The following is a 26049-nucleotide window of genomic DNA, read 5'->3' as shown; positions in this document are numbered from 1 at the left end:
TATATATATATTTTTTTTTTTTATTTTGAGACAGAGTCTCGCTCCATCACCCAGGATGGAGAGCAGTGGCACAATCTCAGCTCACTGCAACCTCTGCCGCCTGGGTTCAAGTGATTCTCCTGCTTCGGCCTCCCTAGTAGCTGGGATTGCAAGCATACACCACAACGACTAGCTAATTTTTGTATTTTTAGTAGAGATGGGATTTCAGCCATTTTGGCCAGGCTAGTCTCAAACTCCTGACCTCAAGTGATCCGTGGGCCTTGACCTCCCAAAGTGCTGGGATTACAGGCATGAGTCACCACACCCAGCCAGAAGAATACATTTTAGAAGAAAGGTTTACATCATTCCAAATATTCTGGTTTTTAGTTATTATATTTAATTTACTTCCCTTGGGTTGGTGACATATTTTTCTCATAAAACCATAAAGGTCTCATCCCATCTCAGACTTTCATTGGCATTGACCAACAGTGTTTTCCTACAGGACATATGCTAGGCTATAGGGATTTTGCCAAATCTTTGAATAAAGATTTGCACTATTACCAAAAGTCTACAACTCTACAGTAGAGAACATCTCTAACATAGCCCAATTTTTAGTTGCAAGGATTCCAAAGGTTATAAAATGCTCCTTTTGAGAGGTTCCTGAATCCATCATTCTCATTATACCCTGTAAACCCACTTAACTGAGCTTTCCCAGTCTCTTACGGGTCCAGTTGCAATAGCTTCCTAGCCAATTCTTCGTGCTTCCTCTTTTGGGCCCCACAGCCCACTCGCATGAAAGTCATGCCACTCTTTTGTAATATAAGTCACATGAAGTCTCCATTATATTTACAATAAAATCTAAAGTATTTAATGCTGCCTTCAAGGTCCTCTATGACCTAGTCCTTGGCAAGTGCTCCACTGTCGTTTCCTTTCGCCACCTGCCTTGATCCATCTGTTCTAGCTACGCTGGCTTTCTTGCTGTCTATCAATATCCACTCCTGCCTTAGGACTTGATCCTTCCCACAGTCATCAATATGGTTTCCTCCCTCACTTCCTTATGGTCCTTGCTTAAACACCACTGTATTCCAAACAATTATTCTGACCACCCCAAAGAAAAATGTACCCACCTTGCTCTCTATCTTCTTACCTTGCTTTAGTTTTTTTTCATAGAACTTATCACTGATTTGATACAGAAATATATACATTTCCCTCTCCAGGACAATGCAAGCTTCAGTAGGGCAGGAAATTTGCTTTATTCATACTGTACCCATGAAACCTTGAAGAACATACAACATATAAGATGTTCAATAAATATTTGTTGAATGAGTGAATGGAATAGAAAACTCTATGTATCTATGGGAAAAACCAGGAAAGCAATCTCTGTGTATCCAAGAAAGGATACAGAATTGACACATAGACTAAGTTATTGGAACATAAAAGTAGTTTTGAAATATATTAGTCCTGAGAGAGTATTATGGCAAAGGTACTGGAAGTAGATTAAATCCCAAATTCTAAATTAAATCTATTTAGTTTCTCTTCATGTTGTACTTTACCACTGATAGTTGCCACTAGGGGCCTAATTCAGGTAAGACAATCAGAGAGATTTATTTCCAGGTAGAAAGAACAAAGAAAAGGTTAACACCTTATCCAATGAAGATGTATCTAGCTATCATGTTACCTATTGTATACTCCAGACACAGGCACAACCCCCCCCACCCCCCTGCCACACACACACACTAATTGTGCTCAATCAGTTAACATCATAGCCTATTTTAAGCCATAAAAGTCTCCAGGTAGAGAAATAGCAGAGGCGCAGATTCCTAAAAATGTATGGGCTACTTTGTTTTATGTTCTATATGCACAATTATCACATTTATTTTCTGATGAGTGGTGGACTAAAAACAACTGGAACTTATCTGCAAGGATGTTTTGGAAATACTTTTAAGAAAAACTTTCATACTTCATGTATATATTCAACATAATTAGACAATACTGGAATTCATGTGAAAAAGTTTTACTCAGGAGCAGAAATGATAAAGTTATACCTGTGTCTACATGATAAATTTACTATATTCATTGTATTGTAAGATTCTATGAAGAACTATTTCATTCATTCTTTGTCATATGCATAAACTCATCCCTTAAAAAGTGACATGAGTTTTACCTCTTAAGTATCTGCATGGTATGCCAGTTCTGAGTAAACTCCTTTCTAACTCCTTTCAAATGGCAAGAAATGATGGTAACAAGATAAACATTTGAGAAGAGATTTTTCTCTATTTTTGTAAACTCTGTATGTTTCAACCTAAAAAAGTTCAAAACTACTGTAATCCTCACTGATTATTTGCTTCCTTCTTTTCTCCCTGCATTCTTTCCTTCCTTATTCCCTCTCTCTTTCCAACTACCACTTCCTTCTCTTTGTCCTTCCCTTCTTTCCTTCAACAAATATTTATCAACCTTTCTAAAATGTGCTAATCCTGAGCATACAAAAAGGCATAAGATAATGACCCGGTGCTTATAGTCTAGTATGTAAAAGAGGAAAAAGCATTATTTTCAATGTATTTGCCACCAGAAACTGTTATAAATATGTAGAAATTTCTTAGATGCAAACTGGCAGCCATCAGCTTTTAAAATTAATTATATGTAGCACTAGCACAACTGAGCCCCTCAGAGGAGACTGCATGCTAGTTACCATTCTGTTTCACTTTTATTTTAACAATTAGAATAATGATCTTTTTAATATTTAAACATTTTCTCTGATTAAACAGTCCATTTCTCCTCACTCATAACAGACACTGGTCTGGTACTGTTTGTTAACTTTCTTATGAACATATTGTTTATAGCAGGTGTCTTATTAACATGACTGGTCATTGAAGGTTCATTCTTGTCCACGTAAGAGGGTAGCTTTGCCTGACACCAGAGTCAGCTCCTCTATCATCTCATGTATCTGAATCCTAATCTTATTTAGTCCCCTCCCAACTTTCACTTTTGTTGGGTGACTCATACTTGGCTGGCTCTGCAAGTGTGTCCTAAGTTCACAAGATCATAGCAGAAAATAATGCGAGTGTTCCTGTATAGATACAGCCTCAGTATACATGAAAGCTGTTTTCACCTTAGAATGCTCCAAAACAATATACAAACAAATAAATACAACAGCAGCAACATGTCTTTTACCTAGTATACAAAGGCAATGATGGTATGATGCCAGGGTCCATTAGGCATTCTCAGTGCCTACAAGGCGACACATTGGCAAGAGACCTACAAGAGATGCCATGTTTGAAATAATATTTCCCAAGAATCACACAGAATACTCATGAATAAGAAAGTATTACCTGGGAAGTACTATAGGATCTCCACAAGCTTTCCTGACAGAGTTTTGGAAAGTTCTGAGAGGAGCAGGCTTTTTCTGAAAGATAATTATCTTTTTTTAATTTTTGTCCCAAGACAAGACAATAAAAAAAAAGTCTGAATCATTTCTTTTTATCATCAGAGGACTATGTGAGCATATGCTACCTCTTTACAATTTTTTCCTACACTACTAGTTTTAAAGGAAAGTAGGAAAGATTTTCCTTTCATGTTTCTTAGCTTAGTATGGGCATGTGGCCTTCAGTCTGCTGTGGCTGGTGACACCATCTCTTCCCTCCTTTCTACAAACAAGGTTCTAGTCCATGAACTGGGTCATAGCAGTGAACATGAAAGGTATGGCCCCTGCCATACTGGAAATCAACAGGCTAGAAGAAGGAGATGGACCATAAACAAATAAAGATAAACATGTGTAATATAATCTCAAGTAGTAATAAGTGGGATGAAAGAAAATAAATATTAAGGTAATGGAGCAAAGATGGAGGGCAGAGGTCAGTGGGAGGACAGCAGGCTATTTTAGAAAAAAAAGTCAGGAAGGGGCTTTATGAGTAATTGATATTGAAGCAGAGATATGAATCAAAGTCTTGCAAAGGGAGCCATGATGGAAGAAAATTTTAAATAGAAGAAACAGCAAATGCAAGTAATTTAGTGTATTTAAAAAGTCAAGTTATTAGCCTAATTAGAGTGTAGTGAGCAAAGATGAGAGGAATAGGAGCTGAAGTCAGAAAGGCAGAAAATGTGTCATTCATTAAGTGTTTATTCCACATGTGATAGGAAGGAATGAGAGAATTTTTATATTTTTATTTTGAAGTATTTCTGACATATAAAAAAGAAATAAATAAGCTTCTCTGTATTCAGCACCTGACTTAAGAAACAATATAAGAGAATTGAATCTCCTTCATTTCCCAAGAGCAACAGAAAACTAAGGTTCTTAGAAATAAGTATAAAAAGGGATTCATAAGTTCTTTATAGAGAATTTATTTATTTATTTATTTTTATTATACTTTAAGTTCTAGGGTACATGTGCACAACGTGCAGGTTTGTTACATATGTATACATGTGCCACGTTGGTGTGCTGCATCCATCAACTGGTCATTTACATTAGGTATATCTCCTAATGCTATCCCTCCCCCTCCCCCCTCCCCACAATAGGCCCCAGTGTGTGATGTTCCCCTTCCCATGTCTAAGTGATCTCATTGTTCAGTTCCCACCTATGAGTGAGAACATGCGGTGTTTGGTTTTCTGTTCTTGCGATAGTTTGCTGAGAATGATGGTTTCCAGCTGCATCCATGTCCCTACAAAGGACACAAACTCATCCTTTTTTATGGCTGCATAGTATTCCATGGTGTATATGTGCCACATTTTCTTAAACCAGTCTGTCATTGATGGACATTTGGGTTGATTCCAAGTCTTTGCTATTGTGAATAGTGCCGCAATAAACATACGTGTGCATGTGTCTTTATAGCAGCATGATTTATAATCCTTTGGGTATATACCCAGTAATGGGATGGCTGGGTCTTATGGTATTTCTAGTTCTAGATCCTTGAGGAATCGTCATACTGTTTCCCACAATGGTTGAACTAGTTTACAATCCCACCAACAGTGTAAAAGTGTTCCTATTTCTCCACATCCTCTCCACCACCTGTTGTTTCCTGACTTTTTAATGATTGCCATTCTAACTGGTATGAGATGGTATCTCATTGTGGTTTTGATTTGCATTTCTCTGATGGCCAGTGATGATGAGCATTTTTTTCACGTGTCTGTTGGCTGTATGCATGTCTTCTTTTGAGAAATGTCTGTTTATATCCTTTGCCCACTTTTTGATGGGGTTGTTTTTTTTCTTGTAAATTTGTTTGAGTTCTTTGTAGGTTCTGGATATTAGCCCTATGTTAGATGAGTAGATTGCAAAACTTTTCTCCCATTCTGTAGGTTGTCTGTTCACTCTGATAGTAGTTTCTTTTGCTGTGCAGAAGCTCTTTAGTTGAATTAGATCCCATTTGTCAATTTTGGCTTTTGTTGCCGTTGCTTTTGGTGTTTTAGACATGAAGTCCTTTCCCATGCCTATGTCCTGAATGCTATTACCTAGGTTTTCTTCTAGGGTTTTTATGGTTTTAGGTCTAACATTTAAGTTTCTAATCCATCTTGAATTAATTTTCGTATAAGGAGTAAGGAAAGGATCCAGTTTCAGCTTTCTACTTATGGCTAGCCAATTTTCCCAGCACCATTTATTAAATAGGGAATCCTTTCCCCATTGCTTGTTTTTGTCAGGTTTGTCAAAGATCAGACGGCTGTAGATGTGTGGTATTATTTCTGAGGACTCTGTTCTGTTCCATTGGTCTATATCTCTGTTTTGGTACCAGTACCATGCCATTTTGGTTACTGTAGCCTTGTAGTATAGTTTGAAGTCAGGTAGCGTGATGCCTCCAGCTTTGTTCTTTTGGCTTAGGATTGTTTTGGCAATGTGGGCTCTTTTTTGGTTCCATATGAACTTTAAAGCAGTTTTAGCGAATTCTGTGAAGAAACTCATTGGTAGCTTGATGGGGATGGCATTGAATCTATAAATTACCTTGGGCAGTATGGCCATTTTCACATTATTGATTCTTCCTATCCATGAACATGGTATGTTCTTCCATTTGTTTGTGTCCTCTTTTATTTCACTGAGCAGTGGTTTGTAGTTCTCCTTGTAGAGGTCCTTCACATCCCTTGTAAGTTGGATTCCTAGGTATTTTATTCTCTTTGAAGCTATTGTGAATGGGAGTTCATTCATGATTTGGCTCTCTGTTTGTCTGTTACTGGTGTATAAGAATGCTTGTGATTTTTGCTTTATAGAGAATTTTTTTTAAAACCCTTATTAAAAAATATAAAACAAAACTTAAGTAGATAGCCTATTTGTATTGATCTGTTCTCATGATGCTGATAAAGACATACCCAAGACTGGGCATGTAAAGAAAAATAAGCTTAATGGACTCACAATTCCACATGGACGGGGAAGCCTCACAGTCATGGCAGAAGGCAGAGGAGGAGCAAAGGCACATCTTACATGGCAGCAGGCAAAAAGAAGTGCAGAATGAAAGTGGGGAAAGTCCCTTATACAGTCATAAGCTCTCATGAGAACTCACTATCATGAGAACAGCAGGGAGGTAACTGCCCCCATGATTCAATTACCTCCCACTGAATCCCTCCCATGACACGTGGGGATTATAGGAACTACAGTTCAAGATGAGATTTGGGTGGGGACACAGCCAAACCACAACACTATTGTTAAACAGGAAGATTTAATAGAGAAAAAGAAATCCATTCTCTACAACTGTCTTAATATTAACTGCACTTTTAATGGAACTAGAAAGACTAATTCTCACATTTGTATAGAATGAAAAAGTCCAAGAAGGGTAATATATCTGGCAGGGAAATTTCTACTGCTTTTTTTGTCTTTAGAATTTTAGTCAGTGACAGTGATGGTATAGGGATTATCCTTTAATCCATTCGAACGTATTTCTTACTTTAAAAATCTAGGGACCTTAACTTTCTTAGAATTAACTTATTTGGCACTCACTTTACAATTTATTTAAATACATAAATAGGTGGTGAGACCTTGGTTAAGAGCCACTAGTTAAATATTTGTTTAATGTTAAATGTAAACCTTAATGCTAGAAAATGCATACTATAAATTGTAAGTATACATTCAATTTTGTGCCTTTTCTGATTAGTATTATGAGTTAAACCCCACACAAAAGAGAAAGAGATGGTTCTGATATCTGCCTTTATTATAGGAAGTTGTGAATGCTGATGGGCATTACTATTGATGCATGTGCTATGCAAATATGCTTGTATGTGTGTATCTGTGTTTACTTCAAAAGATGACAAGTGCATATGAAGAGGTATATGAAAATCATGTCCTCTATATCCAAACCACAGAACAATGTCAGCCAAAAGGATGTTAGGTCCCTCATGATGCTAAAATTATATACACAGTGGTATCTAAGGAATTATTGACAAGAATATTTTTAAAGAATAAAAACTCAGTAATTTTATAGTAGGAACATGAGATATTTACATTAATCTCTGAAAACGTATGCCCCGAAGAAGTTTACTCCATAAATACCTCCTTTTATAAGTCAGCATGGTTTATAAAAGATATAGCTACACCACTGTATTCCATGTTGATTTCAATATGAAAACTGAATTTTAAATTTTGGAAATCAAAATACCAAAATTAAACTCTTATGGACCAATCATGGCTCTAGAGGTAAACTTTTTAAAAAAGCAAGCTTTTAGCATAAACAATTGGTTTATGTTCTGCCAAACTGGCAGCTCCCAGTAAGAGGCTTGCTTTTACAAACCTGAATCATAAGCTTTCAATTCAATACTACTAATAATTTATATCGTGCATGATAGGCTTCACAGCATGGAAGCATCATGTTGCCTTATTGAGCAATGCATAATGTATAATAAAAGCTTGATTCAGAAAAGCTAGAAAAATGTTCATTACTAAATGTGACTTAAGCAAATTCAGTGAGAACTACAAAGCATTATGACAGTAAAGGACTGAAAACTACCTTAAGTCTTTTGGAAGTTTTCATTTTACTATAGCAATTTATAGGACTCTGGACCAAGATAAATGCCAGAAAAAAATAAAAATATCCTTAATATTATATTTATGATGTTGGGATAAGTATATTAATTAAAATTTTGCATATCTTAACAGCTTGTATATCAAGAATTTATGATACAATATATTATATTAGTGTTCCTTTCATGTATCAGAGACTTGTATAGCTAAGTTGTTCTCATCAGGGAGTTTATATTCCTGATATTATAGTAATTTAATATTATAAAACAAAGACTTGCTAGTGGCTCTCTGCATGTTAGGAGTACTGGGTGTATAATCTTAATAAACAGTGATCTAACAAAAGGAACCAAAAGGCTTGCTCTCCAGCAGACTTATGAAAGTAATTATACCTTTATTGAAGTTATACCGTTCTAAAGCCCCTGCTGTTCCCACTGTTTCTTAAAGATGGTTACTTTCTACTTAAAGAAAACAGACACACTTTAGAAGAATAACTGTTGTTAAGTAATATTACAGAATTTAATCAGATTCTCTGTGCAGCTTATATAACAATGGTACAAATATATCAAACCAAATAATAAGAGTCAAAGGTCTAAAAAATACAGAATGGCAAATTAGAGTAACTTACTAATTGGAGTAACAACTCACATGACTGTAGGGTAGACAGGAAAGTGGGGGAGGGGGAAGAAAAAGTCTTTCGCTAACCATGATGATTCCCAGGGGCTTTAATAGGCTTTGCACAGCTATTGCTAGGGTGGAAGCAGGCATTAACAGAGTTAAATAATGTAAGATGAGACCATCTTTAAAAAGTGCTAGGGAAGAGAGCAAGCAGAATCGTAGAAACAGCTGCCTGGATTAGGTAGCTAAAGCAAGGTGATGATAAGACAAATCTTTCAGGGTTGCTCTTTGCCTTTAGTGTTTGGTTTCTTGTTTATCCAGAGGTATTCAGCTCTAGGGGAAAGGGTTTAAATAGCTTCTACTGACAAAATTGATTTATTTCCAAAATCTAATTTGCATTGTATATTTGAAAACATCCATTTACAGTAGGCAGATGATAGGTAAATAATGAACTGAAAACAATAGAATCCCATGGGGAAAAGCAATCATAATTAACTAGATCTAAATAAATGATCAGATGTCTTTTAGTCAGCAGTTTTAGTAGCATGGCTCCCTCTCCAGGTATCTACCCCACAGACACAGACTTTCCCCTATTCAGTGTTACCAGCTATCCTGAAAATTCTAATCTGCTTTGCACATTGACTGTCTTCTATGTGTTAAACCTTTGTTTTTATTTTCTTATCTAGTTAACTCATCTTCCAATGATTAACTTAAATCCTACCCTTTATCTAAGGAACATATAATTAATACTATATCATCTGAGCACTTGATACATGTGTGAATGTCTAAGCACTTGCAACATGGTATGTATGTAGTTATATGTGTGTATGTCTCTCTAGCTATTATGGAGAGTCTGAAATATTTGAACCACATTACTTTTCACAGCACATATTAAGTGTTTAAAATATATTTAATTATATTTACAAACAATTTCATTGAAAAAGACTCTATATTGCTTCAACTAAGAAAGGTATCCATTAGCACGCTCTCATGAATTTCCTTTCACTTTTTGACTTATTCCTTAAATTATTAACCAGAAAAGAGAATGTACTTTTATCTCTCAGATGGGTGAAAGCATTAAAGAATACCTACTAAATATCAGAAAAGTGGCAGCCTGCTACACAAAAGTTGTAGACACCACTGCCCAAAACCTTTACATAAGTAAATCCTGGAGCAGGCCATAATGGTAAGGGGAGAATCCATAGTTGTAACAATATGGTATCTAAAATTTCCAGTACTCAACAATAACAACAACAAAATAAGACATGCCAAGAAACGGAAAAGGGTGACCCATACTTATGTGAAAAGGAGTTACATTTAACAGACAAAGAACTCAAAGACACTGCTATAAACATGTCTAAATAATTAATATACATTATATTTAAAGAATTAAAGAAAAATATGATAAAATTAAAAATAGAGATTATAAAGAGAAATAGAATCAATAAAATGAAACTAAATGTATTCTAGAGTTGAAAAATACAATAATGAAATAAATTACAAAATGGTCTCAGCCACAGGTTTGAAAAAGCAGAAGAAAGAAATAGTGAATTTGAAGGTAGATTAATAGATGATATCCAATTTGAACAACCGAACAAAGAAAGATTTAAAAATAAACAGCATCAGAGACTTCTGGGAAAACTTTAACTGTACTAACATAAATATAATGAGAGTTATCAATGGAAAGGAGGGAGGAGGAAAAGTGAATAAAAATATATTGGCTGAAAATTGCCAAATTTGATGGAAAACATTAATCTAAAAATCTAAGAAGTTCAATGAATCCCAACTATAATAAACAAACATGAAGTGATCACATGTAAACACACCATAGCCAAACTGTTGAAAGACAAAGGCAAAGACATACTCTTGAAAATAGAAAGAGAAAAATGCCTCATCATACACAAGATAACAAAAATAAGATTAATGGCTGATTTCCCATCAGAACTAATGGTGGTCAGAAGGCAGTGGAAGGACATATTCACAATTCTGACTGAAAAATAAAAAATTGGCAATGAAGAATTCTATATCCAGCAAAACTATTATTCAAGAATAAAGGTGATAAAGACATTTCCAGACATAAAGACATTAAATGAATACACTACCAGAAGACCTGCTGAAAGAAAAAGGCACCAGATGGTAACTCATATCCAGAGAAATAATGAAGAGCAAAGGAAACGGTAAATGGTAAAGAGCAAAAGAAATAATGAAGAGCAAAGGAATTCATGTATATATATGAATATATATACACATTTGCAATATACATTTGCAGATATATTTTATATACTTATATATTTGTTTTATATATATATAACAGTATAAAAGATATCTGCAAATATCTTCTCTTAACTCCTTTCAAAACTATATTATTATATAAAACATAATTATAAAACTATATTGCTAGGCTTATAAATTTCATGTTATATATATGACAATAACAACACAAAGGAGGTATGACAGGCAGCTGTATTGAAGCAAAGTGACTATGTTTAACTGGAATTATTTTCATATTTATCTAAAAATATTGTAATAAACTAAAATGTATATTGCAACACCTAGAGCAACCACTAAGAAAATAATTATTAAAATATACTTTAAAAATTCCTGGTATAATTATAATGATAAACTAAAAGTATACATACAAAATTCAAAAGAAGAAAGTAAATGAGGAACATGGGGACAAAGGAGACATGAATCATATACAAAATAGTAAAATGACAGACATAAATGTAGCATATCAATTATTGTACCAAATATGAATGAATTAAAGACTCCAATCAAACAGACTATATTTTTAAAAGATCAAACTCTATGCTCTCTATAAGAAAAACACTTTATATTCAAATATGCAAATAGGCTGAAAGAAAATAAACTATAGACCAAAAAGTAAGAGTAAGTCATTAAAATTCTTGGAAAAATTGTAGAAGAAAACCTTTATCTTGTTACAAGCAAAAACTTCTTAGATATAACAACACAAGCATACCCAAGAAAAGAAAAAAAAAACCTGATGCATTATACTTTATAAAAATTAAAAACCTTTGCTTTTCAGGGATGCCATTAAGAAAAGAAAAAGATATTCCACAGCCTGGGAAAAATGCTTGTAAATTATATATCTAATAAGGAATTTGTATCCAGAATACAAAGAAGTCAATAATTTAATAAGAAGAAAACAAAGCTCTCAATTGAAACAATATGCAAAAGTTTTGAATAGGCTTCTCTATAGAAGATAAATAAAAATGTCTAATAAAAGATGCTCAATATCATTCATTATTAGAGAAATGCAAATTAAAACCACAATGAGATGTTCATAGCAGCATTATTGATAATAAAAAGGTGGAAACAACCTAAATGTCCATCAACTAATGAATAGATAAATAAAATGTGACTTATTTATACAAAGAAATCTTATTCAGCAATAAGAAGGAATGAAGTACTTAAAATATGCTACAACATGGATGAACCTCAAAAATATTGTTGAAAAAAGCCAGTCTATATATTGTAGACTATATATTTCATGATTCTATTTATGAGAAACTTTTAGAAATGACAAATCTATAGAGACAGAAGGCAGTCTAGTGGTTGTCTGGGGCTGGGTGTCAGAGTAGGGATTACTCATTTTGGGCCCAAAATGATGTTTTGAGGTTATGAAAAATCTTTAAATTTAATCTAACATGCTTATGGTTGTACACCAATGTACATTTACTAAAAATCATTTAACTGAATCTTTACAATGGGTGAATTTTTTAAGATGTAAATTATATCTCATTAGAGAAGTCAAAAAATAAAAAGAGAATTGGCCAGGAGCAGAGGCTCATGCCTGTAATCCTAGCAGGCCAAGGCAGACAGATCGTCTGAGGTCAGGAGTTTGAGATCAACCTGACCAACATCGTGAAACCCCATCTCTACTAAAAGAAATACAAAAATCTAGCTGGGCATTGTGGTGGGCACCTGTATTCCTACCTACTTGGGAGGCTGAGGTAGAAGAATCTCTTGAACCCAGGAGGTAGAGGTTGCAGCGAGCCAAGATTGCACCACTGCACTCCAGCCTGGGCAACACAGCAAGACTTCATCTCAAAAAATAAAATTAAATTAAATTTAAAAAGAATCTTTATTGCATCCTGATTAAATTGACTAATAAGTGCCAATAAATCAATGGATATCCCAGGTGTTATAGACTCAATTGTGTCCTCTCCCAAAATTAAACTGTTAAGCTCTAACCCCTAACGTGACTTTATTTGGAGATATAACCTTTAAAGAGGGCATTAAGGTTAAATGAGGTCATAAGGGTAGGGCCCTATTTCAACAGGACAGGCGTCTCTATAAAACTGGAAGAGATACTGAGGTGATCATGCCCAGAAGAAAGGCCGTGTGAGGACACAGAAGGAAAACAAGCTCAGAAAAGAGGCCTTAAGGGAAACCAAATCTGCCAACACTTTGATCTTAGACTCCTAGTGTTTAGAACTATGAGACACTAAATTGTCATTGTTTAAGTGATCTAGTATGTGGTAATGTAGTGAACTAACTACCAGGAAGTGCCAAAGTTGACAGATAATACTGCAGATCATCTGGACCCCACAAGTTCTGTCATTACCTAACAGGCTTCATATTGTATGATTCCATTTACAAGAAATTTTCAGAAATGGCAAATCTATAGAGACAAAAAGCAGATCAGTGGTTGGCTGGGGCTGACAGTAGCAATAGAGATTGACTGTCATCCACTCTTATTTAGCAAAAACCTCAGAAAAATAGAATGAAAAGTCAAATTGCCTGAAATTAAATTTCTGATGCATGAAGCCTGAAAATATAAAGTAAGTCTTAAACAGTGAGCTTGTGAGCTGAGATTTGCACCAGCAACATATGTATAATGTGATCCTACTTTTATTCTATTAATGAAGAAGATAAATTGCCAAACACATTTAACCAAATATTAATGGGGGAACTTATAAGATCCTTATAAGAACTGACTACCTATTCTGATCCCTAGTCAGGAGCCTCATGCCATTCTCAAACATAAAGTTGCCAGTGTTTCACCTTTTATTTTTAGTGTGTATTTTCAAAATGTTTTGCAATAAGAATGTGTTAAATTTCTATTTTAGAAGTTATTTAAATTAAGGTTATTGTAGCATATTACCTCTGATACGTCTTCATTCTTTTGCCATCAGAATTTTTCAGCCTTAAATTTTTTATAGTCTAAATTCCTCTATTTTAAAAATATCTTTTTAAATCCCTTCCTAAATAATTAAACTTTATGATTAGAGTGCCTGTTAATGTGAAAAACTTTTAAGAGAAAATCATTATATGTTTCCCATCTAATAAAAACAAGCTATATATTGGTAAAGGAGCAGAAAATGCAGCATTGTTGGTTTGTGGTGGACTAAGCTGTGGTCTGAGGAACAGGGGGCTCAGGAAATAGTTATAGTTTGCCACTAACTAGTCAGAAAACCTAAAATGATTCATATCATATCTCAGGTTATAATTCGTTCAGATGCATAAGATATTTCAGGTTAAACAGAACATAAGTAAGTACCTTTCATGTTTTTTAAGATTTTGGTCTAGGGCTCCTCACTACAAATGAACTTATCATTGTTGTTGAGTTTTTTGATTATCTTAATTGCAGAAAATGAACTAAAAGTTCTATTTACATGTTGGAAAAATAGGGGAAAACCTTCAAAGTTCACATTTCTAAGGACTGGACAGAAGTATAAGTAGATAATATATATATGCCCACAATTCATTATTTTCTTTACTTTGTGATATGCTATTCTCATATTATTAGTTTCATTTATTGGAATTTAAATGAATATCAAGTAATGGTTTTCATGTTTGCATATTCTGCAGCCTTTAAGATCTGCCTACACATGTAGCCGGAAGTTGCTTCATTCTCCCAAAGTAAGATTTTTAGACAAAAATCATGTCCTCAGTCACAAATTTTTTTGTTACCATAGTGATAAGAATAAAGAATGAAAAAAAAAGCTAAAAATACCTGAAGACAGTTTCAGAAATGTGACCCACTTGGTGTTGTACACTAAAGTAGTTAATCAATTGAATTAGCTACATATGCGTTCAGGTGAAATATTATACTAGATGAAAAAATGCGTAGGTTGCACATCTGGAGCTATTATACACAATCAAAGAAGTCAGTATGAATGAAGATGACAGACAATCTAAAATGCATAAAATCAAATTCTTTTAAGAATAGAATATATACCAGAAGCAAATAGGAATCCATTAATTTAGCTCCTTCTTGCATCAATTTTCTGTTGTCTTTTCGTATTTTAGAATATCTCCTCCATTTTAAATTAAATCTTATTATGCATCAAAAAGTGTTGTAGCTGGATGGACCAATATAATTAGACACATTTAAAATTACATTGGAGTGGCCCCTTTCTGTAAAGGGAAGTTTCCCAATCTTCTGCATCATAATAAAAATATGCTTTTAAATTAACTTTTCTTTGGAAAATTTTAGTTTAAATAAGAATCTTAACAGACACAATCATTTACAGAAAAATCTAACATATTGCCAGGCATTAAGCTAGTCTGTGAAACATGAATAAAAGGCAGCTCTTGCTATCAAGAATGTTTTAATCATCTATCTAATTTTTTTATAACATTGATTTTTAAAATGTCTGCACAGAGTAGAATGGAAAAAGCATTCACCTTAACTCGAAGAGAGCAATATTAAAGTTCCAGCTCCATCAATGAGCTTAGAAAAGTCTCTTTCTAAGCCTCAGTTCTCCCATCCATAAAATATGTATAAACAAGCATATCACCTCCTCTAGCATGTAGATCATTATGATAATCAAAAGAGATGATATGGGTAGAAACCAATTGATGGCATTCAATATAAAATCTCTGTTAAAATGAGTCATTATACAATTTTGTTTAATTTTTAAACATTTTCAAAATAAAGATAATTATAAATGTTTATTTTCATAATTAAGAATATGTGAGAATTACTTATGAATAATAACAAACTTTTATTGCACACTTACAATGGACCACATATTTTACATAATTATTTCATTTAAGCCTCATAACAGTCCAGTGACTTAGATATTATCTTCTTATTGTAGCTGAAAAAAGTGGGGTATAGGAGGAACATATAACTTGTCCAAAGACAGCTAGAAAGTGGTAGTATAGGGAATTAAGCCCAGGCAAGTTAACCCCAGAGCCATGCTCTAAATCTAAGCCATTATGATATATTCTAAAATACTGAGTAGAGAAAAATATCCCTATGAAGCTGTTAATTTGAAAAAAAATACATATTTTAAATTACTAACACTAGTCATATATTTTTTAACTACTTGATTAGTTATATTTTGCTGCATTTAATTTTTTTATTTTATTATTATAAGAAAAATGAAAACAACTTAAATGTATAACAATAAATACATTATAGAACATCCATATGGCAGATTACTACTCTGTCAAAAATAACACTGTAAAAATTATTTGTAGTTTTGAAACTGATGAGTATTGTTAAACAAAAACAATATGTTCAAACTGTATATGGAAAATCTGGATTTTCATAAAATAATGTCATATTGACAGAAAAACTTAGAGAGATAGTTAATGTTAACAATTGCTATATCTTCAAAATTTTATATACTTTTATATTTTTCAAATTTTCTATAATTAAAATTAAATACTTTTATCATTAAGAAAAAGTCACTTAACCTAAACTGAAGCACAAAGTGATGTAGATGCGTCTACAAATAGGTGAACAAATATTTATCAAAGTCTAAAAAGTTGTTCCAGATATTAGGATACAGCAGTGGCAAAAGAAAGTCCATAGGTAAAGAATTGTGTAAATTTGCACTAAGAATGAAAGAAGAGAACACCAAACATATAATGAAGCATCCATCTTTACATTCTGATTTACTCACACCTGCGTACTAGTATGTGAGCCCTTTCTTTAGATTTAAAAAAAAAAAAGTCTTGAAATGTTTGTTTCACTTCCTTACCATCTCTTCTCAATTACATTGTGGTGACATTATCTCTAAACACAGTAGAAAGCCAGAGCATGAGTATATAAATAGAAAGAAAAGCTAACAAACAAAAATCAGTTGCGTTTCTCTACATTAACAAAAAATTATCTGAAAAAGAAGTTAAGAAAACAACTCCCTTTGCAATCGCATCAAAGAAAATACAATATTTAGGAATAAATTTAACCCAAGAGGTAAAAGATCTGTACACTGAAAACCATAAGACACTGATTAAATAAACTGAAGACACAAATAATTGAAAAGATATTGTGTTCATGAATTAGACCTTACATTGTTAATATGCCTATACTACTCAAAATGATCTATTGATTCAATGCAATCCCTATCAAAATTCCAATGGCATTTCATAAAAGCCAAACCTAAATTACATGAAACTATAAAAGTTCCTGAATAGCTAAATAAATCTTGAGAAAGAAGAACAAAGCTAGTGGCATCACATTTCCTGATTTCAACCTATATTTAAAAGCTATAGTATTCAAAATAGTATGGTACAGGCATAAAAACAGACAAATAGACCAATGGAATAGAATAGAGAGCCCAGAGAAAAACCCATGCATTTATATACAACTAATTTTTGACAAGGGTGCTAAGAATACACAATAGGGAATGGATAGTTTTTACAATAAATGGTGTTGGGCAAACTTGATAACCACATGCAAAAGAATAAAATCAGATGTTTATTTAACACCATATTTAAAAATTAACTTGACATGGATTAAAGACTTAAATGTAAGGTCTGAAGCCACAAAACTTCTAGAAGAAAACAGGGGGAAAGCACTGTGATGGCAATCTTGGCTATGGTTTTAGTTTTTAATATGACCCCAAAAGCACACATGACAGAAGCAAAAACAAACAAACAAAAAACAGTTGGGCACAGTGGCATGTGCCTGTAGTCCCAGCCACTCGGGAGGTTGAGGCAGGAGGATCACTTGAGCCCAGGAGTCCAAAACTAGCCTAAGCAACTTAGATCCCAGTCTCTATCATAAAAAATAAGAATAATTTTTAGAAAACAAGTGGGACTACATCAAACTAAAATGCTTATGCACAGCAGAGGAAACACAATCAACAAAATGAAAAGAAAATCTGTAGAATGCGAGAAAATATTTGCAACCCATATGTCTGATAAAGGATTTATATCCAAAATAAATGATAAACATACAACTTAATAGTAAAAACCCCCAAATAATTCAATTCAAAAATGGCCAACAAACCTGAATAAGCATTTTTCCAAAGAAGATATGCAAAAGGACAACAGGTATATGATCATCAGGGAAATGCAAGTCAAAACAACAGTGAGATATTACCTCACACCTAGTATGATAGCTATTATTAAAAAGACAAGAGATAGCAAGTATTGGCAAAAATGCAGAGAAAAGGGAACCTTTCTACACTATTGGTAGAATGTAGATTGGTATACCCACTATGTAAAATAGTATGGAATTTCCTTAAACAATTAAAAACAGAACTACCATAAGATCCAACAATCCTACTACTGGGTATATATCCAAAGAAATGAAATCAGTTTGTTAGAGATATCTGTACCTCCATTGCAGCATTATTCACAATAGCCAAGATAAGAAAGCAATATAAGTGCCTGTCAACAAATGAATGGATTAAAAAAGTGGTATTATACACAATGGAATGTTATCGACCTTTAAAAATAAGGAAATTTTGTCATTTGTCACAATAAAGATGAACTTGGAAGACATTATGTTGAGTTAAATAAGCCAGATATGGAAACACAAACACTGTGTAGTCTTACTTATATGTGAAATCTATAAAAGTTGATATAAAAGCATAGAGTTGGATGGCAGTTGCCAGGGCTGAGGGTTGGAGGGAATTAAGGAGATGTTGGTCAAAACATACAAATTTTTGTCTTTCAGTTTGAAAGACAAATAAGTTCTGGGGATCTAATGTACAGCATGGTGACTGTAGTTAATACTGTATTAATTACCTGAAATTAGCTAGGAGAATAGTTCTTACATGTCCTTACCACACACTCACACTCACACACACACACACACACACAGTGCCTATGGATGGTGATGGATATGTTGATTAATTTGATTGTGGTAGTCATTACACAATGCATATGTATCTGAAATCATCACATTACATCTTTAATATAAACCATTTTAATTTGTCAATTATACTTCGATAAAACTGGGGAAAAAAAGAAAGAAAAGCTGAGAAGAATCTTAAGAAATTAAAGGAAAATTCATTGAGATTTTTTTCATGCTTTTGTGACAATTTACATCCTCTTATTAGTCTTTAGTGAAGAGAGAAATCTTGCTCCATTTAAATTATTAAATATTCCCATAAACAATATTTTTCACTTATTATTCAGAAAAGAAATGATTTTCTGTGAAACTATATTATATTGAAATAGCTTACAATGTTTACACATTTTAACTTGACCGTGTTCTCCAGTACCAAATCTAACTATCCAGGAGAAAGCCTCCTAGCATCAGTATTTAAAACACGATGGTTTAAAATATACTCAACTTGATGTAACTTATTTTATATCAAAAAACACCTAAAAACTATAAAAATGAAAACCATCTCTTCCATCTTCCTCCAAAAAACCTGTATTGTATTAACTTCTTTTAACCTACTTTTCAAATATTTTCCTTTACAAATATTAAGATCAGATACAAATAAATTTGAGGGAAAGGACTTATAAAAAAAGTTTAGTAAAAGTAAGGGAAGGAATGAAGAAAGGAAGAGAACAACTGAGGCAAGTTGGGAAAGAGAAAAGAAGAAAGTTGAAAGGAAAAGGCGAAAAATAAGAAAAAGAAATGAGAAACTACTCACCTTGATGGACCAGGTCCCAAGTATCATCAATTTGTTTCTGAGTTGGGAAATGTCCACAGTCACTGAAGAAATTGGGGAGCTCACTTCTTTCCATTTTTGGCCAATATTCCCTCTTAGCAAATATTATTTCATAGACTAAAAGGACAAAAATGTAAAAGAAAATATTTTTTAAACAATATATCAAGTAAAAAACGTTAACTCTAGCTTTACTTTCCTGTCTACCAATAAGTCTCCATGATTAGTCTAGCACTATGTCGACCTTCTGGCAAAGGTTAGAAGGAAGTGGGCATGTTTCTCTCTCCTCACATTCCACAGTAGTGAAATTTTTACTTGATTCCCCAAGATGAATACTGGCACCTTCTATACTGGCTTCATGACAGTTGACGATAAATCCTATAATGTCAACTCAACCATGTCATAAGACGTAGCTTTTATATCAGGACTTCTGAGGACCTGACACCTACTGATCCACTTCACTCTTCATTGTTTATTAGCTGCTCTACTTTTTTCATCTCTTTTTGGCTTTTACTCACATTCTAACTACTTAAATTGGTAATTCCACTTTGGATGGCTTATTCTGTTTCTAAAGTTGGCCCCTAATTGGGAGCAATATCTACTTTTTGCTCACTAACTTCATGTATTTCTACTTTCACATTTAAGGTACTTTGTCATTCCTGGCTCAAGACTACCACAGAAAACCACTCAGTTGGGCCACCTGTCACTTATCTCCCATACTTGACTTTAGAAAGGAGTTAGATAACGAGCAAGACAATTGATGCATACATTTTATAAGTGTAGTTTTCCGTAAATAATTTTTTTCTTTTTTCAAAAAAGTGACATTGAGTTTCTACTTTGAAATATGCTACATTTAACCCCATGAAGCTGATTGTATAAGTCAACATTTACAGGATGTCAGCGACTGCTCAAATACAGGTTTAGCTCCGACTGCCAATGGCAAAGGGCACCAAGGTGGTTTCTAACAGAAGATATATCATCCTGGCACTCAACCACATGGATTTCAGTTTTTCTATTCATTCATTCATTCATTCATTTAGTTGAGGGAGATAGCTATGAGACATCAACAGATTCAAGACATATTTAGTGATTGTCTAAATATGAATAGCTATTTGAGATCCTAAAACACAGCAGTACAATAAATGAAAATTTATATTTAGTGTATGTATGACTATTTGTCTCTTTTGAAATAAGCAAACTAGAGCAGTTTCTTTCAGTGTCCCATCCATATCTCCTTGTCCCTTAATTCTGTGCATGCTAACTTGATGTTCAGTTGCCAGCATCTGCATTCCATTGCCTAAGGGCTCCCTCTGGCTACAGGCCTTCACACAACCCATCTATGCACCAAGCAGTGGGCCTCAACCAGACTCAGGAGTTGGCTGAGAAAGACCCAGCACTCAAGTTGTTTACACTGTTTTTTCTGAGTTCCCTAGAGGGATTAAGCTCCAGTTGTCCACGTGGTAATTTGCTTGATATTGCACTCTTTTTTGACCCCTCTCCCTTCTGTCTCCTTTCTCCATTCCATTAACATTATTGCCTAGTATTAACTCCCAAGCAAATTAGTTGTACTTGAATTACTGTCTCAGCATCTGATTCTAAACTAAAACAAAAAGAATATCACCTTTTACTTTTGTGATTAAGTAAATGTATTTCTCCTTGTAAAAGTATATAGCCCTTTATTAGTTTCTCCTTGAATTAATCATTTTATATGTTTCTCACAAGATAATATTGACATACCTATTAATATTATGGCTTTGAAACTATATAATTGATAACAGTGCCCTTAACCTGTATATTATGCCCTATGAGCAAACTTTCAGCAACATGAAAGGAGAATTAGTATTCAAGGATGATATACCTAGGGTAAATACAAAATTTAAATCACAAAAATTAATGAAATTTTCTGATAATTGAAAGATGCTTAAAAAGTTATATAGGTATCTGCCAAATATCACCCAATTAGCCATCAACACATGGAAAAGATGAAGAATTTTCTAAGTAACATGAAGACAAATTAGAACTTGCAAATTCTGTCTCTATTGAGTTACTTTACCCCTCAATGTAAATGGATGCTCTGGTTGGTAATTCTTTAAATTATTCATTTACCAAATTCTGTTCTACTGTTCAGCTCCCATGTTGGACAGACCACCATCTGTCCTAACTGGACTCCTTTATTCTGTTTTTGCCACATGTTAGCCTATTCTCAACAAAATTACCAGAGTGATGTCTGCAACACAAGTTGCTTCATAGTCCTCTGTTCCCAATCCTCCAATGGCTTCCCAGTTCTCTCAAGGTAAAATACAATGATCTATAAAGCTTGACAAAACCTGTGCTCCCGACTACCTTTCCAATTCCATCTTGCTCTGCTCTCCAGTCACAAACTTCATTCCAGTAATACTAGTCTCCTGGCTTCCTCCAAGACTAGCAGCCTCCAAATTAAGGCCTTTGTGCTTGCTGCTGCCTCTCCTTAGAACCTTCTTCCTCCCATAGTCCACCTGACTTATCTCTCACTATCTATAAGACTTTTACTCAAAAAACTTCTCAGCTAGAAAGCACCAGAGTCCAGGATGGAAAACAGAAATCACATTAATTATTTTTTTCAAACTGAGGGGATATTTCAGGATGCAAAAATATTGAAATCTGCAGTTACAAATTGAGAAGGAGAAATCATAGAAAGAAAGTAAAGATATGAAAAATAAGCAACATTCCATAATGTGAAAAAAATCAATTTAGTGATAGTTTGGGGTATGCAGAGAAGACTAATTGAGTAAAATAGTAGGAGCATTTTGGAAAGGATATGTGATTTGGAAGTCAGTAGCTAAAAATTAAAGTGGATGGAAAAGAAAATTTGGCCAGTGTAATAACTGTAAGGTTTTAGTATATATTGTGGTATTATAAAATCAGTACATTCATATTAGATTATATAATATAAACTACTATTCATAAAAAGAGTACTAAGATATTCCTGAATTTTGTACTAGTGGTATGGAGAGTTTATGGGCAAAAGTCTTAAAATCTGACTCTCTCTCGGTTCTATAAGTAAAAGGAGTCCAAGTAGCTTCCTAATGGGAGAGGGATCTTCTCTTTTTCTGCCTCTCTCTCTCTTGCACTTTCTCATTCTTTCTTCTTCCTGTCTTCCCATCTCTCCAACACTTTGCTCCTTTCTGCTCTTTTCTCTAGAAACCAGGTTGTTGGGCTGGACTGGGTGAATTAATCTAGCAACCTCTGACTTACATAGAACAATCTCTCTTTCTCTTTTCTCTTTCTACTCTCTCTCTGACTTCCTCCCTTTACCTCTAGCCACAGAAAAGAAACTATTCTAACTCAAAGAGTTCTGGTTAACTGTAAATAGCTTTTAGCACATAATTTTATCATAACTTAATGAAAACTATCATTTTAACAAATATTTTTTAGTCCTTCTTATAAACCAGGCATTTGCTAGATAGTATTTACTGATAAATATAACAGACATAATCCCTTTCTTCATGGAACTTAGTCTTAAATGTAAAATAAATACTGTATGACTAGCTGAGACTACCAACATTTTCACATTTTTACCTTATAAAGCAGCAAGACAATGATTGCAATTAAATATAATTTACTTGTATCTTTTTTTAGTCAAGAAACTGGCTCTAATAATCTATCCTAATCCTAAGCAATACTGAATTCATTAAATATAAATATAAATTGGAATCTCTGAAAATTAAGATATAAATTAGAGAATTTGTTCTATGAATAGAATTCTAACACTAATAAGCAATATGTTGTTTAGTATGCTCAGTGTCCATTAACTACTATTCTGGTATAAATACTTAATTTTCCTTTGTGCAGCTATCCCTCCTCCAATGAAGAGTTTCGGTGCAACTCTCAAGCAAGATTCCCTACCCTCCCATTGCAAAGTGTTGGATTTGTGACTCAAGCTATACGTATCGGTTGCTATCTCCCTGGAATATGAATTTAAAGCATAGCAACAAAGAGTCTTTAAGTGGTAAGGGTTTATCCATCCCCTAGAGGCAAATTGAGATTGTCCCTTATTTCCTCCTCCCTAGATCTCTGAAGCAGTTGTGTTTAATATTCAGTCTGAAATCCAACTCTTTAACTATCTTTGCAATATTCTCCCGTTAAATTTCCTTTTTGCTTTGGTTAGCTAGAATGAGTTTTCTGTTACTTGCAGAGGATCCAAATAAATTAATTCAAATATACAACATGCTAGCTTAAAATGCAAATTGCTTACAGCAATATAAAATATAATCTACCTTTGCTTTCTACAGGTAATTATATTTAAAATTTCCATGGTTAAATTAACTCCAAACTTAAATTCAAACCAGAAGTGTCTGCATCACTTACATTTTTTTCGGTCCATCCATTCCTCTAGCTCTGATAAGTTGACAATTTGTCTTGTCCTCCAAAGACCACGTCGATATCTAACACGGTGGATTAGTCTGCCATACATGTTAATAACTGCTTTCATATCCGGTCCATGATATAAAGCCTACAAAGACAAAAAAGCTCCTTATATATTTCTGGTATTTATATTTAATATGACTTGCCTCTTTCATTTAGTCTATTTCACCTAGTTTCTTAGATTATGGGTATATTTATTGTTGGTTGCCCAGGTTGGTTAAATATATGCATTGTAGAGTAACACAATCTCCCTGTAGTTCAGAGATTTCCATTATGAGTTGCTTTGTTATTATATATTCATACTTCCCATAGAATAGAGCTTCCAATATTTGCTTCTTTCACAGACACTTCCTACACTTGTGTCCGGATTTCTATAATATGTAGCCTACTCTGCCAGAAACGATGTAGTCTTACTAAAGTATTATTCTGTAATGGATGATTCTTGTCTAAGCAGTCCACCCTGGTTGCTCAAATCTTCCTCTTTTATTTCCTTTGGAAATTGTACATTCATGTCCTTTACCTATTTTTCCCTGGGCTTTTTAAGGTTTTGTTGTTGTTGTTGCTGATTTCTAAAAATCTCTGAATATTCAAGAAATTAACCCTTTTCAGCATATATGCACATTTTGCTTTATTAGTTTACCTGTGACTACATTCTTCTGTGTATGCATTTTCAACATTCCACCAGAACAGTTTTTTTATTAAAGTTTTAAATATTTACCTATTTTGTATTTGTTTTCTCTTTTCTAAAGAGCAATTCCCTTTTAGTTAACAAGTCAACTTTTTTTACATTTTACATTTTCTGGCTTATTAATGTCTCTATATATCTTTATTAATTTACTTCTAAATAATATTTAGATTTATTTTCCTGTTCTTGACTTCTTAAAGGCTTAATTTTTAAAATTTTCATTAGTTCTTATTTGTTTAGGAATGTGTTTACATTTACACATTTTCCAGTGAGTAGGCTTTCCTTTTCTGTGTTTTGCATACCATATTATAAATGAAAAAACTGAAGCAGAAAATCTTTAAATAATTTTCCCAAGACCCCATAGCCAGTAAGTTGTATAATTGGTTTTGAAACCAGCATAGAGACATTTGAGAGCCCACTTAACTATACTCTACATTCCTTTTAATTTAGTGTTTTCATCCATTCTTTTTTTTTTTTTTTTTTTTTTTTTTTTTTTGAGACGGAGTCTCGCTCTGTTACCAGGCTGGAGTGCAGTGGATGCAGTGGTGTGATCTCAGCTCACTGCAACCTCTGCCTCACGGGTTCAAGCGATTATCATGCCTCAGCCTCCTGAGTAGGTGGAACAACAGGCACCCGCCATCATGCCCGGCTAATTTTTGTATTTTAGTAGGGATGGGGTTTTACCATGTTAGCCAGGATGGTCTCGATCTCCTGATCCGCCCACCTTGGCCTCCCAAAGTGCTGGGATTACAGGCATGAGCCACCGCACCTGGCCGTGTTTTCACCCATTCTACAGGATTTTTTTGTTTGTTTGTTTCCTAGCATATTTCATATGACACATTAATTAATTTATGTATTTATCTATGTATTGTTTTGAGACGGAGTCTCACTCTGTTGCCCAGGCTGGAATGCAGTGGCGGGATCTCAGCTCACTGCAAGCTCTGCCTCCCAGGTTCACGCCATTCTCCTGCCTCAGCCTCCCAAGTGGCTGGGACTACAGGCGCCCGCCACCATGCCCAGCTAATTTTTTATATTTTTAGTAGAGACGGGGTTTCACCATGTTAGCCAGGATGGTCTCGACTTCCTGACCTTGTTATCTGCCCAAAGTGCTGGGATTACAGGCGTGAGCCACCGTGCCCGGCCCATATTACACATTATTTTTCTTGTTTCTGTCATGTTATTTTCTTTTTACGTGAAATAATATTTTTTGTTTACTTGAATGAAAAATAAATTAGCATAATTTTACTACCTTCCTCTTCTCCTTTCTCCTTCCATCTAATAGCAGATTCTGGATGTTTGCTAATGTCTCTCAACATTTAATAGCATTTTTCAATGTGTGTTTTTAATCTGCCTTTTGTTCAATAGGCTTTTGTCTTTTAAAAAGATAATAAATTGGTTGCACTTTTGGCACATTCCCTACATATGAATCTTAGTGGGAGGCAGAACCCACTTCCCACAATTTGAAGCCAAAAGTCAGATGCTTATGACTCATACCTCTTCTGTTGCTAGGATGTAGACACGTGAACTTCACCATTAACTCCACCAATCCCAAACTTTGAATGGAAACAAATAATGCTTTTAAGAGTGAAACAGTGGGAAATCTA

General features: G+C 34.0%; 1 protein-coding gene across 1 annotated transcript in view; it reads right to left on the bottom strand.

The window, feature by feature from the left end:
• Window positions 1-26049, bottom strand: part of LOC105534535 — a 197502-nt gene that overhangs the window by 106468 nt on the left and 64985 nt on the right. Inside the window, exons 5-6 of the mRNA XM_011973260.1 lie at window positions 23704-23848; window positions 19342-19476 (exon numbers count right to left, since the gene is read on the bottom strand). Coding sequence (XP_011828650.1) covers window positions 19342-19476; window positions 23704-23848 — 280 coding nt within the window. The remainder of the gene's footprint in view (window positions 1-19341; window positions 19477-23703; window positions 23849-26049) is intronic.

This window comes from Mandrillus leucophaeus, unplaced genomic scaffold (assembly GCF_000951045.1).
Source record: "Mandrillus leucophaeus isolate KB7577 unplaced genomic scaffold, Mleu.le_1.0 Scaffold136, whole genome shotgun sequence".
Taxonomy (NCBI): Eukaryota; Metazoa; Chordata; class Mammalia; order Primates; family Cercopithecidae; genus Mandrillus; species Mandrillus leucophaeus.
The sequence above is the reverse complement of the archived record's forward strand: the minus strand, read 5'-3'. Positions and strand labels throughout refer to the sequence as shown.